The sequence below is a fragment of the Ixodes scapularis genome, unplaced genomic scaffold (assembly GCF_016920785.2).
Source record: "Ixodes scapularis isolate PalLabHiFi unplaced genomic scaffold, ASM1692078v2 PGA_scaffold1__304_contigs__length_218370807, whole genome shotgun sequence".
In the NCBI taxonomy this organism is placed as follows: Eukaryota; Metazoa; Arthropoda; class Arachnida; order Ixodida; family Ixodidae; genus Ixodes; species Ixodes scapularis.
In genome coordinates, this window is record NW_024609846.1 from 127,872,469 (window position 1) to 127,890,154 (window position 17,686).

Sequence of the window (17,686 nt, forward strand, 5' to 3'; positions counted from 1 at the left end):
ATTACATCTGTAGAAAAATATATTTCGAAAGCACCTCACGCAAATTTTTAAGAAACAGCGAATTTAAACGAGCACATATTTAGAAAAAAAAAACAAAAAAAAAAAACGTACAACAGAATATTAGATTTGTTATTTGACTGCACTAAAAAAAATGAATAATAAGGTGGGTAAATTTGTTTTCAAAATTATTTTCCTGTGTTTTTATGTCGAAAAATGTGGATTCGTATTAGTATAGACGTACAGGATCATTTCCAGTATTCTGCTACTAACATCAATACACTCGACCAAAAAAACACGTGTTTCAAATTATGATATCTTTAAATGTGAAAAAAGTTTTCAATATAGGAACTATTAATGTATGTGATTAAAACAACGCGACTTTTATTATAAGGAATGGGATCACTGTGTTGAGGAAATGAGAGGGTGATTGCTCGTGTGAAGTTAGTATTCACAATTCAAATCTAATATTTAGGCCCCTGCTAAATGTTTCAATCAAACTAATTATCGCGATCGTCCTGCACAAAAAAATAAAAATTAGCAAAAAGAAAAATTTCCGACTTGATATCACATTCCTCAAAGAAGACTGAAGCCTACGATCTTGCAATAGCACACGACTGTAGTCAGCGGCCTTAAACTTTATATATCGTCGCCAGTTGTGAGTTCCATCGATCTCAAAATGTCCCCGGACAAGACGCGGGTGCCTAATTTTGAAATGGTGAACAGATGCCTAAAAACACTCAAACCATGTCCACTTGCACACAAGTTTTCTCAAATATCGCTCATTTTAGAGATTTTTTCATAGCAGAATGTACTAGTTGAGAGCCCTAATATTTGTATTTCGTCACAGGTTAAGAACTCGACCGATCTCAAAAAGTTTCTCGATGAGGCACGAGTGCTCGAAATATGAAATAATGAACGAATGCCTGAAAACAAGTCTTACCTAGTCCACTTGAGGACAAAGCATTCTCGAAAATTCTTCATATTCCAGGATTTGCCATAGCAGCAACAAGTAGTAAAAAGCCCTAAATTGTGTCTTTCGTCCCGAGTTAAGAATTCGACAAATCTCAAAACGTTTCAAGGTGAGAAGCGGGAGCCTGAAATTGAAATGATGAACGAATGTCTGGAAATAGTCGAACCATGTCCACTTCGAGACAAGTTTACTCAAAATAGCTCATTTTATGGAATTTTCCATAGAAGTAGCTTGTAGCGGAGGGCCCTAAATTTTCAATTAAATTATCAACTGAGTTGTCGGTCGACCTCGAGAAGGACCTGGAAAAGGAGAGGGTGCCTGAATTTAAACAAAGTGCTCAAATGCGTAAAAGCGGTCGAACCATCCACATATTTAAGACCGGTTTTCATAAAAGAGACTCAATTTGAAGCACTTACCATTGTACCAGGATGTGATCGAGGACTCTCCATTTTATATTCCGGCTTTTGTTAGGGACTGTGTTTATCTCAAAATGTTCCCTGGCAAGGCGCGGATGGCCAAATTTCAAGATATGCACAAATGCGTAGAAAACGGTCGAACCATCCACACTCTGAGACCGGTTTTATCAAAAAGGTATAATTTTGACGCATTTGCCATAGTACCAGGATGTGCTTGAAGGCTCTACGTTTTATATTCCACCTTTAGTTGGAGACTGAGTAGTCCACAAAAAGTTTCCAGGCGGGGCGCGGTCACCAGAATTTCAAAAGTTGAGCAATGCGTAAAAACGGCCAAATCATCCCCATTTTGAAAGCGGCTTTCTAAAAAAATAACTCCTCTTGAAGTATTTAAAAAAATACCAGGGTGTGTTCGAGAGCTCTATATTTCATATTCCACCTTTGTTTAGGGACTCAGTTGTCCTCGAAAAGTTCCCCGGCGAGGCGCGGGCGCCCAAAGTTGAAAATATGAACGATAGCATAAAGACGGCCGAATTATCCAAACGATGAGGCGATGCTGCTCGCTATGCGTTGATTTCTGATGATTTTGCGTGATGGACGCGAATGATAAAATTATCATTCGCGTTTTCGCAAAGCCAAATTTGCGCATGTTGCTCGAGTTGCAACTTTAGCGCACCACGATGCCCCCCCCCCCCCCCCCCCCCCCCCAATGTGCTGATCTTCTTTATATAATGTACTGGTTTAGAGGCTTTTGATGACGCTGAGCAAGTTTTTAATTTGAGCAATACGTTATGTTTACTCATTAAGAGCTACTCAACAAGTTTAGTTAATTATTCAAATTTGCATGACGATTAGTCCTCTGTCATTATGTCCCCCTGGCCTTATAACTTCGTTATTAACTTGCATTAGTGTAGCCCACGGTGTAGGAAGGCTCTTTCGGTGTGGAGACTCCTCTCCTCGCCCCGTCGGAACGGCGAACACATCCAACACCTCCTAGAAGACAAGTCCGTAGCGCTCTCCTCGTGACGTCGCAAAGGAAGGCCATCGGGGGCGCGCGTCGAAGCGAATGCAACGCGTGTAGAACGACCGTCGTAACACGTTTTTAGTCACATACGCGTGTCATATTAGCTAAAATGAAAGATGCACATAGCAACGGGTCTAGAAAACATTTTATTACCCGAGCAAAATATTACACCGCTAAATAATCGGTACGAAATGGCACGAGGTATGCGTACAAGACGTCTATAGAAAAATCTGATTGTTTTAAGTCGAAAACATTGAGTCATGCAATTATTGTTGTAGGAATGCATATTTTATACAGAAATACTTCAACAAAATGGCGAGACACGCAGTGATTTGGAAACAGCAAAACAGAACAGTTAAAAATCAGTTAGACGTAGTCAACGCGGACAAGGCAAGACATGTGTTTCTCTCGGTCATGTAAGCGACGTGTAAGCGACGTTGTCGTGTGCAGTCACTGAATTCTTGCACCATACCCCGGCCACATGGCAAAATTAATGCAATTTCGATCGAATGACATTGTGGGGTCGACAAATCCGCTTGCGGCGCTCGTATAATCACTCAAGACCGCGAGCTGATTAAATCCTATATCACTGAATGAAAATATATTAACTTTTCCGTGCGGCAGGGGTACTAAACTTACTACTTAGTCTACTAATTTACTTCTCCCTATGGGGCTCGAGCTGCCTTAGAACAACACATAACTTATTTTGTATATAATAATACTATTACCTTAATACAGTTAAGATTCTAGTATAAACGCGGAAAAGGCAATAAAATAACTTTAGTATAAATAAACACAGAACCACGAACAACGCACTTTTAATAATGACACAAACTTGTTTTTCGCCTTCCAGTGAAAACTAGATTAGCGCGCATATTTACAAATGTCGACGCAACTCCACACGAATCATGACAAAGAACAAAGTTGCAATCTATCATGCGATTAAAAAAACAAACAAATTGCAGCATCTTACTTGCGTCCTACATGACCAAAAAGCCCGTAAATAAGTTGTTTCTCACCTGTCGATCGTATCCATACGTCCCACAATATCCGTGAAGTACACATTTGAACACGAACTCCAAGAAGACTCTCTCTGTCGAGACAGGTCTATCGATTAATCGACCAGTCTTCGTTGGCTAGTTGTCACACATGTCACTCAAAACGAAGCAGGACTTGTTTCACGAATCCACGTAAATGCCGTAGTATGAAGCAAACACAAAAAAACTACCCGAGACTATGGTGATGACAGAAATACGACGGGAAACAAGTCTCAAAAGTACACACACGAGAGCAGCGGCGACGAAATGCTTGACGTTGTCGACCCATCTCTTGCTCGTGTGCGCTCCCTGCGACAATGACTGGATTTCTTTTCGGTATCCTTCCCTTCTGAAATGTCTCAGCGTTCCTTTGCAGACAGTCAGCAGCTCACACACAACGTAAATTTACAAGAATCGGAGCCATGTGGCATCGGCAGCATCGCAGCCGGTCCTTTCGAAAAGTGTGGGGTGCTGCGGAACTGCAACGTAGTCCCGCGGTTACGGGAATACTCATAAATATAAATTTGGTACTCTCAACCTTGGTAACGCGTTGTATATTACGTTTATATTATATATATAATAAATTGTGCAAGACTGCGCCTTTAAAACGTATATTAATGCCGGATAAACGCGCATGAACACCACCGCGCCGAGGTACATTTTTTTCACGTCGATAGCGTATTCTAACGTAGTTGCGCCATGGACTTCCTTCCTCCGCCATTGTGACGTAACCTCTCAGAGCGCTCTGGCCTTCTGCTCTAGGAGGTGTTGACACATCACGTCCCCTCCTTTTCTATGTTTTCTCCGCCTGCCCCTAGAGAGCGCCAAAACGTTCAGGCCGTCCGGTCGCCGGCCCTCCGCCGGAACGTGGGCTAAGTCACCCATTGCTTACGCCACCTCTAATTGTTTCCAGCATTTAAAAAAAAAAAAAAAAATTTTTTCAATGGGGAACCGAGCATAAAAGAAATGTAAAAACCAAAGATTCAAAGCCAAACATTTGAATGAATGCGCCGACTGCTCTCCAGCCTGGTTAAACGTAAACATTTTAAAAAGGGAAAACAACGACATGAAAATATTAGTAAAAGAGACGATCAGGATAAAGACGTCTGCCGAATGGATCAGTCACATGCTCGGTTGTTGTTCTCTCCAAATTGAAGGACCTCGTAGGGGATTGTCTTGAATGCGGTAGGCGCAGACACAAGATACTGCCCATTTGTTCAGGGTCGGATTCTGTCTGGCGTTCTCGTGGAATGCAGACGCCTCCGTGGAAGGCAGACGCTTCTCCGGTTTTGGTCGAACGTGCTAAAGGGTTCGGATCGCATGAGAATGCGACAGGACTGCAAAGGAAAAACCGAGATGCAAAGAAGCAGTCTCGAGAAAAGAAGAAAGAGTCCCGACTGTGCAACTCGTAATGTGGGAAAGAACTCCAAAACAGCTATAGAGTGGGCCATACATTAAACAATGTTTTAGCCGCGGTTTTTTACAGCGTTTTTTTTACAGCGATTTTCTTTTGAAGTTTGTGATGATATTAATTTTATACTTATATCAGAAGTGCCATTAATAAAACCGGTTTGCTTTACTGGACGAGTGTGGTTACTATAATCTTTTGCTGCAATCTGCTACATGCAAATGTAAGTGTAGTAACAAAGTAAACCTTTCAAAGAATGCTGCTTTCATTAATGTCTGCGTGCAAAATGTATAACTTCGTGCCAATTCGGACAGCAGTTCAATTTAGCAAGACTGAAAGGCTGCCTTAAAATGTAAAAGAATAATCGCGTTACCTGCACCACATGTTGAAAAAAAAAATTGTTATTTTAAAAGTCCAGTCGAATCAACGGTAATTTGCGAACCCGATATATATATATATATATATATATATATAGAGAGAGAGAGAGAGAGAGAGAGAGAGAAAAGTCATGTGAACGGTGCGTAAAGCAATTCAGTTCCTTATTATTCGTTAACAAGGTTTGTGTTAATCATTCTTTATTTTTGTGCATTTTTTTTTCTTTCGGACAAACGCTTCCCGACGTTACTGTTGCGCTACTGAGAAAACAAACGACGGAATGTAAGCTAGGCTAGAAATTATCTACAGGATAGGGATATTTCTTTTTCACTCGTTGACCGCCGGGTCGGCTCGTATTAGGGAGTTACTCTTGTTTGTCCGTCTGCCAGTTTTTGGGTTATGAAAACTTCAGTGTGCTGAGAGAGATGATAGTTGAATGGCCCCACCTACCTACCACATCGTACGCAAACCCGTAGCCACCGGAAAGCAAGCTGCACGCCGAGCAGGCAGCTAGCACAGGCAGCCCGGTGCGCCGCCGGATGGCCTGAAACTTACGGCGCCCTCTGGAGGTGGCTCCGTGAAGCCAAGCGCGCGGGGTGTCATTATCTGGTCGCGGTGGAGAGGGGAGTCTCTACACCTAAAGAGCCTTCCTACATCGTGGTGTAGCCTTGGCGTATTTAAAAAAACAACATGGCAAACTTAAAATATACATCCTGTATACGTGATATAAATGGGAGTAAATTTAAGAAAACAATGAAGACGATTTTTTTTTTTTTAGAAACTGGGTTTTTTAGATTGGCTGTGTGGACCTGGCACTATGATCAATACTTTTATGCAGCTCTACGAAGCATATTATTTCGTATAAAAGAAGTCAACAAAACCGAAACAAACCGGCGGTCGGCTTTCCCGCAATAGCTCTTTTCTTTAGATTAGACGGAAGTGACGTCACAACTGAACCGTCGGTTTCGGCAGAATTTAGTGGTTACAGACGTAAATGGCGCGGTGAGCTGTAGCGGCGCTTTGCAGTTAGAGAGCATTGTACAACACCTCCTAGAAGACAAGGCCATAGCGCTCTGAGAGCTTACGTCACAATGGCGGAGCAAGGAAGTCCATGGCGCAACTACGTGAGAATACGCTATCGACGTGAAAACAATGATCCTTGAAAAGCGGCGCCGTGGTGTTCGTTCATGCGCGTTTATCCGACGTTAATTTACGTTTTAAAGGCGCAGTCTTGTACAATTTATTATATATATAATATAAACGTAATATACTACGCGCTTCCAAGGTTGAGAATACCAAATTTATATTTATGAATATCCCCGTAACCGCGGGACTACGTGCAGTTCCGCAGCACCCCACACTTTTCGAAAGGACCGGCTGCGATGCTGCCGATGCCACATGGCTCCGATTCTGGTAAATTTACGTTGTGTGTGAGCTGCTGACTGTCTGAAAAGGAACGCTGAGACATCTCAGAAGGGGAGGAAACCGAAAAGGACTCCAGTCATCGTCGCAGGGAGCGCACACCAGCAAGAGATGGGTCGACAACGTTAAGCCTTTCGTCGCCGCTGCTCTCGTGTGTGGTACTTCTGAGACTTGCTTCCCGTCGTATTTCTGTCATAACCGCAGTCTCGGGTAGTTTTTTTTTTTTTTTGTGTTCGCTTGGATACTACGGCATTTACGTGGATTCGTGAAACAAGTCCTGCTACGATTTGAGTGACGTGTGACAACTAGCCAACGAAGACTCTGGTCGATTAATCGATAGACCTCTCTCGACAGAGAGAGGATTGGAGTTCGTGTTCAAATGTGTTCGTCACGGATATTGTGGGACGTATGGATACGATCGAAAGGTGAGAAACAACTTGTTTACGGGCTTTCTTGGTCACGTAGGACGCAAGTAAAATGCTGCACTTGTTTTTTTAATCGCATGATAGATTGCAATTTTGTTATTTGTCGTTATTCGTATGCAGTTGCGTCGACATTTGTAAATATGCGCGGTAATCTAGTTTTCACTGGAAGGTGAAAAACAAGTTTGTGTGATTATTGAAAGTGCGTTGTTTGTGGTTCTGTGTTTATTTATACTAAGGTTATTGTATTACCTTTACCGCGTTTATACTAGAATCTTAACTATTAAGGTAATAGTATTATTATATACAAAATAAGTTATGTTTTGTTCTAAGACAGCTCGAGCCCATAGGGAGAGGCAAATTAGTAGACTAAGTAGCACGTTTAGTACCCCTGCCACACGGAAAAGTTAATATATTTTCATTCAGTTATATATGATTTAATCAGCTCGCGGTCTTGAGTGATTATACGAGCACCGCAAGCGGATTTGTCGACCCCATAATGTCATTCGATCGAAATTGCATTAATTTTGCCATGTGGCCGGGGTATGATGCAAGAATACAGTAACTTCACGCGATAACGTTGCTTACATGATCGTGAGAAGCACTTGTCTTGCCTTGTCCGCGTTGACTACGTCTACCTGATTTTTAACTGTTCTGTTTTGCTGTTTCCAAATCACTGCGTGTCTCGCCATTTTGTCGAAGTGTTTCTGTATAAAATATGCATTCCTACAACAATAATTGCATGACTCAATCTTTTCGACTTAAAACAATCACATTTTTCTATAGACGTCTTATACGCATACCTCGTGCCATTTCGTACCGATTATTCAGCGGTGTAATATTTTGCTCGTGTAATAAAATGTTTTCTATACCCGTTGCTATGTGCAGCTTTCATTTTAGCTAATATGACACGCGTATGTGACTAAAAACGCGTTCCGACGGTCGATCCACGCGCGTTGCCTTCGCTTCGACGCGCGCCCCCGATGGCCTTCCTTTGCGACGTCACGAGAAGAGCGCTACGGCCTTGTCTTCTAGGAGGTGTTGCATTGTACCGCGTTTTCTTTTAACACCCCCCCCCCCCCCCCCCCCCTCGCCTCTCCCGGTGGAGAAACCTGATCACGTGGGGCCGGGAGATTTTATCTGACGAGCGTTGGAATAGACGGTGCGATTCTCGCACCTCTTGACCGGTCACACGGACATAAAACGGTTGTATTAAAGAAAACCAACATCAGGTAACTGCGGTCGAATACTATCTCAGGAGCGATTGCAGAAGTCTGCTGCCTGCGTTTTTCGCGTCTTCAACTTTCGACATAATACGGCACCAGTCGAGGTCTTTCCGCCGCGTCTGTGAAGGTCGCATAGCTCAGACTGCCTGACCGCTACCAAGCGTCGCTTCCCCCTCGCTCCGTCTCTCGTCCGGCCACCGAGAACGCGATGTCTCTACACTCGTATTCATGTCAAACACCGTAAAAAAAAAAAAAAAAAAAAAAAAAAAGTCCGGTTTTTTGTTGAGCATTACTGATTTACTCCGTTGTGTGGTGAACAAACTTATATCTGGGTCAATTTTAGATTAGCTTACCGGTATTTTATCAATACGTTCACGTTTCAAACGCCAGAAAGCATCGTTTATTCCTCCGACAACTAATTATATGGTAAGAACTACTTTAGGCAGCGCAAGGAGAATGCGCAAAATTTCCTCTTTTTTTAATATGATAACGAGCATAGAATTTTACATGTTCCATATCAAGCTACAACGGCCCGCAGTCGAGGCTTGGAGCCACGCCAGTCAATGCGACTTTAGAAGCGTATCGCATGACCACGCGATACCTTGCACCTCGCTGTTTCCCTTCCGACGTTCATGTGGCGCTTAAGCCAACCACATAAGGTATTTTCCCGCGCGCTTCGAACGCGTCAGCTTTGTCGCTCGCGGCTGGAGGTCACCCACAACAATGCGACGCGCGGGCCGACGTCGAGACCTGGCCGGGACATATCGGCACAGAGCGACGCGCACCAACGCGAGGTGACGCTGACGCCGGCTAAACCCGTGAAAATCGTCCCACGCGGTTGGGCTTTATACACGGGAATTGATTTTGGTGGTTTGTAGCGTCGTCGACGGTCCGTCGAAAGGTGAAACGATGCATAGACAAACATTGCGAGACTGTGGATGGCACTAAAGGCTGCTCTTTTAGACCAAGTTTCAGACATGTGCAAGTTGCTAAAAGAAAGTAATTAAGTTAAGCTACTGAGTATGGACCTCAAACGTAAATTGAGTAGAATAGAAATGGCTCAAATGGAGAATAAGTGAGTAAACTGCTAACTACCGAAAACATTAAGTAGCGAATTACTATTGAACAAGAACAAGAAAGTACATAGGCTGTGATCCGTTAGTGAAATTCTTTTACCTAAATATAAAAGCGGCTAGTATTTTCACAGTAACGCTTTAATAGCTGGTTCTGCTTGTGCGTGCCTAATCGTTTTGCACTTTTTTTATTTTTGTATAAATGATGTTCTGCGTATGTATAATTTCTACTTTGAGGTTTAATACTGCCTGAGCTTGATGTTGCAGAGAGTGTTCGCTTATTTACAGTGTTGCTTAAAGTACATCTAACGAAATACTTGAAGTAAAGTACATAGTAAATGAAGGGTTATGTACATCAAGTAAAGCAGTAAGTACACCGGGTGCAATGTAATTAATGTAAAGTATTATAAATACAATCTACTTTCAAAATAAAGTACAAGTACTTTTTTACACAATATACCATTATGACCTTTCATCCCCTATACATTGCTTTTGTTTTAACTGGTATGCATTGATTCAAGTGTAATCGGAGGTCCATCATTTTTTTCGGAAATTGTGGCAAATGTTGGCTGAAGTCAAGTCGCCCGAGAGTAGTTTTACTCTCGCTGCCGAACTACCGATCAACCTATAAGGTTCTTGTTTCTGTCGCTCTTATAGCCGCCATAATTTTACTCAGGGAAATGATCACGTGACGTGTCAAAATACGATAGCGCGTTTTCACATGATGATTCGCCATTTTATTTTTCAAATTTAGGGAATGTACATTGAAGCCGGAAGTTGCACTTTCCACGGAAAGTACCCGAAGAAATAATTGAGTAAAGAACAAGTGCATGCTCAGAGAATATAGTTCAAGTACAAGTTTTCTAAAGCTACTGGCACTAGTACCTTAAGTACTTCAACACTTCTACTTGCAGTAGTACTACTTCACAGTAGTACTTAAGTAGGTCGCAGCACTGCTTGTTTATTACTTTTTAATGTAAAAACGTTGGGGGAATTACCAAGGTTTCTCGAACGATCTTCGAATCTTGGAAGATCTGTACATTTTGAGTTTTGAAAGGAAAGGCAACGCAAAGAGGTCACCTTTGTGTTGCCCTTGAGAACGCGATGCTTTAAGTACAGCGCAAACTACGGGAGCACCAGATGAGGTTCAGAGCGAGTGCTGCATTTTGTTGCCTCTAGGGAGCCTTCATGTGCGCTTTGCTAGGGTGATGCCACCCTTTGTAATACCACTCGCCGACAAACCAGCAACCATTTTGTTCCTCGGCGATAATCCGTGGGGCTTATAACCCTCCCGGAAACAAGCACCTTATCTCAGAAGTTCGGAGCAGCGTTGTGGAACCCACGGAGGGAGGATTAGCATTTTCCCCCTCGAATGGGATTACCGATGGACACAAAGGCCACTTTCCGGCGCACGGGGAAACAATGAGAGAAACAAAATGGCAGTGGAAGAGGGTGTGGGAAAGAAAAACAGGCAGTTGGCATCACTCTATGCGAAGCGCACATGAAGGCACTCTAGTTGCCTCCTTTGAGTGAGCATGCAGTGTGTAGTGGGCGAGAGTTCCTACGTTGAGGAGGAGGGGGGACAAGTCCTTTCTTGAAATGCGTCAAGTCTCCTTGAGCTTGGGGACACACATAAATGCCAGTTTTCGGCGCTAATCCCGCAGTTACTCGGCGACACTTTGCGACGTGTCTGTCCGCTCCCCGCGCCTCGTAGCCGAGTTTTGGCAGTAGAGGACTCGTGAAACTTTAGAGAATAACTGCAACAAAAAAAAAAAAAAGATTTTTTTTTTTTAAACAGTTTAATTGGGACAAGCATGTCACAAAACAAATCTTCGGCGAAAAAAATAATATTTTTCTAGCAATATTTACGCCACAGGACATAATTTAGTCGGAGTCGCAACTTCTCCACATTTGAAACTCCCGCTCCTCGACGCGCGCGGAGTGGCTGTTATACGTCACTCCGTGACGTATAGCAGCCACTACGTGACGTGTAATACCAACTTTGTGGCGCGCGATTTAAAACGGACGAAATAGCCGCAAACTAAAATCAGTCTCGCGCAATAAGTATTGCTGTAAAAAATTATATTTGTGGCGGAAACATTGTTTGTGGCATGCTTGTCCCAATCAGGGTGTTTAAAAATACTATTTTTTTTCTTTGCAGTTTCCCTTTAAGGGGGTTTCGGACGCTCCAACCCACTTTCTCTCCCCCCCCCCCCTCCTCAACCCTTCCTCTGCCTATACCACATGCTTCCCCCTCTTTGCAAATATCATCTGATCATGCAACATCTTATCTCTTTTTATGCAGGAATGTTTGTTGATAAGCGAACCTACCACTAACAGTTGAAAGTAATTTGTTATCTGAGTAGAATTCGCTCAAAAAAAGTAATTCAAGTAAACTACTAATCACCAAAAAGTGTAATTGAAAGCTAGTCACATTCTCAGAAAAGTAGCTGAACTACAGCAACGTGAGTAGAGTAGTTGAACTACGTACAAGTCTGAGACCAATTCATGTTGACAAACAAACCGGAGCGCCCCTAGCGGACGCCACCGGCGCAGCGCGTGCTCTATGGAGTGTGGGCAAGAAGCTCGCCGTCACCCATAAACGAACCTCTGAAATGCGATGTTGTCGGCGTCGGTGTCAGTCCCCGTGTTATTATTAATGTTGGAATTGTTGATTATATATCTTTCTGGCAATGTCTGACTATACTTGGTTTCAGCTTAGGTCCGAGCGTGGCCGTGGTTAAGGTGTATCCACTCGACGCAACAAATTGCTGTTCTGGTCCGCGGGCCGCGCATTACGTGGTCTTACGTCACCGTTGTTTGAGGTCCGCCGGCGGTCCGCGGCCAGCGCTTCTGAGAAATGCCAAGCGACTTTCTCGCCTGGACCTTGGCGGCGGACCGCGGCGTTTTTAGTATAATTGAAGCGCTGAGTCTGGCAACAAGCTTACTTTTGTTGCTTGGATTGGAATCCAAAGCCAAAGTCGTTCTCTTTTGGCGCCAACTGTTGAAGACGAAGAAGACGAACCTTTTGTTGTGCGACGATGCAACTTTTTACTTCATCGCACTCATGGAGAAATTCCCCGCTCTGTGGGACAATAGTCGCGACGACTACTCAAATAATCATCTAAAGATGTCCCCATGGCTTTTTCGGTTCACTTAAGTCCTCCTCGTCCTCAATAGTCAACGCGAGGACCACCGCAGCCAAACGTCTGTTTCGTTCAACCTCCATCTTGGCTCCTTACAAATAGCCTCAAAGCAGCTCGCTGCATGCGTTTGGCGGAGTTGTGAGGTCGAGGGTTAGACCGGCCCGTTCGCTCTGTCGTCTGCTCTTTTGGTACGCCATGTGGATGCTCATGGCAGCCGGGCGGCCCGCGGGCCGCGCATCACGTGATCAATCGGTCCGCGGCCCGGTCCGTCGTGTGGATACAGCTTTATGAGCCGAAGGTCCAATCAAACAGCGCAAAAAGCGCAACGTCATGGCGTTCTCCACTCTCGATAGGACGAGCCAGCGGTGGAGCACGCCCAGAAAGACGGCGAACACTGCTGGTCCTATCAACTGCGGAGAGCACGCCATTACAGTGCGCCTTTTTCGCCGTTAGATTGGCCCTTCGTCTCGCAACATCGGCCACGCTGGACCTAAGGTGAAACAAAGTATACTTCAACGGCCTCAGCGAAATTAGGGGATTTTCGTAGATCGTTTTCGCCGTCCCGCAACGCTCTCCGCAACCCGCTACGGTACCCGAAACTCTACAGTCAAGGCTACCGGCGCGCAGGCGCAGTAGCGGCTTCTGCGTTGCGGAGGGCTTAGCGGAGGGTGAAACACGGTCTACGAAAACTCCCTATTACCGAGGCTCGGTACGCCGCAAATCTTCGCGTGAATAAGGCGACATGCGGCGATTCATTCCGCGTGGACGTCGCAGAATGGAAGTTAAAGGCTGATTCGCTTGATGAGATTCTGCTCGCTATTTTTAGTTGCGACATGGCTCGGGATCCAAAAACGTGAACCGTGGCTGAGATGGTCAGCGTCGAATCGTGGTCGATACTAAAAATCGCCAACAGAATCGGACCAAGTGAATCAGGCATAACGAGTCGGTGATGGCCACTGGTAACAACGAAGAACATCGCCTTGTATCTACGTACAGTTTACACCGAGCCTTCCTATCCCAAACAACCTTAGAATTTAAAAGTCTTCTGAGGCCTGCACTTACTTGGTTTCGCAATTACTGGGCCAACATCTACGGGCCGGTGTTGTCTGAAAGAGCAGACGACAAGAAGAAACGTTTGAAAGAGCAGACGACAGTTCGAACGATCAGGCAGCAGTCTTTAAAGTGTCCAGTTTAGCCTTGTTGCCTTAAAAACAATTTCAGTCCATTGGTGAAAAGCACTATGCAACATTTGTGAATTTGTGAATCTATAAAATATCTGCAAAAAATGTGTACTTTAAATTGCTTGTTTTTCGCAGGATCAATATTTCCAGATTTGTGCGAACTGTGGCTGTTGGGAACATATCGTGGGCACAATCAGAGCCGTATATTGGGAGAGTTTGGCCATTCATTGGTATCAATGGAGCGAAAATCTATTGGCCGAAAAGTTGATTGACAGGCCGCTCGTGGCCAATCACAAGCCGCAAAACCTCCCCTAGCGGTGGTCGTGAGCCTCAAAAGTAAAGCAGGGTTCGGTAATTTCATTTTAGCGTCGCTAGAGTTAAAAAAGTTAACGCCTGGTGACTGAAAACTTGGTGCATGGGAGCTTTTCGTCATGGCCTTCTTTAATGGTAGAATAAACGAATGTGCACCACAGGATTCGAACGCGCGGCCACGTGCGTTGAAATGACGTAAAAAAAAAAGTGTGTAGCCGCGGGAGTTCCCGTCGTGTTTGAAAAATGGGGAGCTGCTGTGCTTTGAAATGCCAGAACAGAGCTTCCAGGGGAATTCGGTTGTTCAAGCTGCCGAAATCCCCTAGGAGGCGAAAACTGTGGCTTTTGAGAATCGGGCGTGGCGCGGGGTGGAAACCTCCCGACAGGACATACCTTTGCGAGGTGAGGTATTGTTCGAACATGGTTAAAATTGCGCGGTGGACGCGAGTGCACTGTGACAAAACCGTGTATTTTGTGATCTATTCTCTATTGCCGTGGAAGCGTCCTGTGCGCTTTCGCTTCACCGCAGAAAGACGAGTGGTTCAGGCCTGTGGCGATCGTGCGATGATGGATTTGTAAGATCGCGTATTTTGAAAGCGTGAGCCTCTCGTCAGCGGTATAACTGTAGTGTGACTTGAGCGGCTGAATACACAGTTTTGACGTCTACCAAAACGTTATTCGCTGCAGGACCACTTCGAGCCCTCCCAGTTCCAGGCGAGGTGCTCCGACGGCTGGAGGAGGCTAAAAGCCACAGCTGTTCCGAGTTTGTTTCTGCATTCTAAAAGTCAAGTGAGTGCGTGTAACGAGAATAAGTGAGATTTTTGTTCCTTTCGTATTTACCTAGATTATGGGAGTGAATTAAAAGCAATAATTTATTTTGTGTTAAGATGTTTTTACTGATATGATTTGAAAGAGGCACAGGTGACCTATAATATTCTGGACTTTGTATGCTGTTGACATCTCTGTTCCATGCCAGAGACCTTTTTTTTTTTTTTTTAATTCGGAGGGGTCCTTGTACAAGAGTGCATGAGACACCATCAGTCAGTGTTGCAGCCTGACACAGCACAAAACCCTGCCTCATGGAACTGTAAGTCAAAATCCAATCATTCATATTCTGTTGCTTCTGTTACGTTACTGCATGAGGCATTCGTCACTTTCAGCTGCCTTGTAATGCAATGACAGCTTCACCAGCTAGGTATGTGTCATGGTTCTTGCACGGCTTGGAGTGATCTCGTGAGGTGGGCAACACCCAATGGACCATTTGCAGAATTAGTGGTTCGAGAGTAAATGGCTAGAAGACGAGAGTCCCCTGGCCGCAGGCACGTCCACTGCGTCCCGTTGGCTTATTGTGTCGCACTGACCTAGGCTCCCTCAAAACCACTTATGTCCCATTTGAGGATTACTTTTCACCCCTAGGTAAATACAAAGGAGCCTTCGTCCCTCTCCGCTCGGCCAGCACGAAGAGAGAAAGAGCGACAAATTCATTTATTCCATATTTCTGCAAAACGTGGATTCTCCTACCGTGTTTGCAGCAACCAGCGGGCAGGACCCCTGGAGCAGCCCTGCAGGGCGGCCTGCTGACGCAGCCGCTTCCCACCACCAGCGGGGCGTGCTTCGTAAGCATCTTCCAGGGTCCTGTGTACCCCCGTGTAGCAATACCAGCGCACTCTTTGCCGCAGGTGACCAGCGACAACCGGCGCGGCCAAGCCAGCGTAGCTGCCCGCGGCACCTTTGTGTTGGCAGCCTCCACCAGCTGGGTATGCGTCATGGTGTTTGCACGGCTTGGGGTGATCTCGTGAGGTGTGCAACACCCAATTCTCGTACTGTGTTTGCAGCAACCAGCGGCCAAGACCCTTGGAGCAGCCCTGCAGGGCGGCCTGCTGACGCAGCCACTTCCCAACACCAGCAAGGCATGCTTCGTAAGCATCTTCCAGGGCCCTGCGTACCCCCGTGTAGCAATACCACCGCACTCTTTGCCGCAGGTGACCAGCGACAACCAGCGCGGCCAGGCCAGCGTAGCTGCCCGCGGCACCTTGGTGTTGGCGGCCTCCACCAGCTGGGTATGTGTCATGGTTTTTGCACGGCTTGGAGTGATCTCGTGAGGTGTGCAACACCCGATTCTCGTACCGTGTTTGCAGCAACCAGCGGCCAAGACCCCTGGAGCAGCCCTGCAGGGCGGCCTGCTGACGCAGCCGCTTCCCACCACCAGCGGGGCGTGCTTCGTAAGCATCTTCCAGGGTCCTGCGTACCCCCGTGTAGCAATACCACCGCACTCTGCCGCAGGTGACCAGCGACAACCAGCGCGGCCAGGCCAGCGTAGCTGCCCGCGGCACCTTGGTGTCGGCGGCCTCCACCAGCTGGGTATGTGTCATGGTTTTTGCACGGCTTGGGGTGATCTCGTGAAGTGTGCAACACCCAATTCTCGTACCGTGTTTGCAGCAACCAGCGGCCAGGACCCCTGGAGCAGCCCTGCAGGGCGGCCTGCTGACGCAGCCGCTTCCCACCACCAGCAGGGCGTGCTTCGTAAGCATCTTCCAGGGTCCTGCGTACCCCCGTGTAGCAATACCACCGCACTCTGCCGCAGGTGACCAGCGACAACCAGCGCGGCCAGGCCAGCGTAGCTGCCCGCGGCACCTTGGTGTCGGCGGCCTCCACCAGCTGGGTATGTGTCATAGTTTTTGCACGGCTTGGGGTGATCTCGTGAAGTGTGCAACACCCAATTCTCGTACCGTGTTTGCAGCAACCAGCGGCCAGGACCCCTGGAGCAGCCCTGCAGGGCGGCCTGCTGACGCAGCCGCTTCCCACCACCAGCGGGGCGTGCTTCGTAAGCATCTTCCAGGGTCCTGCGTACCCCCGTGTAGCAATAGCACCGCACTCTTTGCCGCAGGTGACCAGCGACAACCAGCGTGGCCAGGCCAGCATAGCTGCCCGCGGCACCTTGGTGTCGGCGGCCTCGACCAGCTGGGTATGTGTCATGGTTTTTGCACGGCTTGGAGTGATCTCGTTAGGTGTGCAACACTCAATTCTTGTACTGTGTTTGCAGCAACCAGCGGCCAAGACCCCTGGAGCAGCCCTGCAGGGCGGCCTGCTGACGCAGCCGCTTCCCACCACCAGCAGGGCGTGCTTCGTAAGCATCTTCCAGGGTCCTGCGTACCCCCATGTATCAATACCACCGCACTCTTTGCCGCAGGTGACCAGCGACAACCAGCACGGCCAGGCCAGCGTAGCTGCCTGCGGCACCTTGGTGTCGGCGGTCCCCACCAGCTGGGTATGTGTCATGGTTCTTGCACGGCTTGGGGTCATCTCGTGAGGTGGGCAACACCCAATTCCCGTACCGTGTTTGCAGCAACCAGCGGCCGGGAGCTCTGAGCAAACCCTCCAGCCTCTTTCTCCATCACCCGTTCCACCTAGGCTCACTGAAGATGTCTTTCTTCAGATGAGCCGGAAGATCAAGCAGCTGGAGAACGAGAATCGTCGCTTGGTGAGGCAGGCTGCCTTACAAAAGACAAGGGAAGCGACGTTCCGGTCTCAGCTGCACAAGATATTCACTGCGGACCAACTGGCAGCGCTATCAAGATCCAGCAACAGGGGGTCCAAGTGGTCGAACGAGACGGTGAAAAAGTCGTTGCAGATGCGCTTCGCGTGTGGCAGCACGGGCTACGACTTACTGCTGGAGGGGG

At 46.6% G+C, this 17,686-nt stretch overlaps 1 protein-coding gene across 1 annotated transcript; it reads left to right on the top strand.

The window, feature by feature from the left end:
- The first annotated feature begins 14,252 nt into the window (after positions 1-14,252).
- Positions 14,253-17,098, top strand: LOC121835821 (THAP domain-containing protein 7-like). Its single transcript, XM_042290327.1, has 4 exons — positions 14,253-14,408; positions 14,694-14,795; positions 16,446-16,529; positions 17,015-17,098. The coding sequence occupies exons 1-4, from the start codon at positions 14,253-14,255 to the stop codon at positions 17,096-17,098; spliced, it is 426 nt and encodes a 141-aa protein (XP_042146261.1).
- The last annotated feature ends 588 nt before the right edge of the window (positions 17,099-17,686 follow it).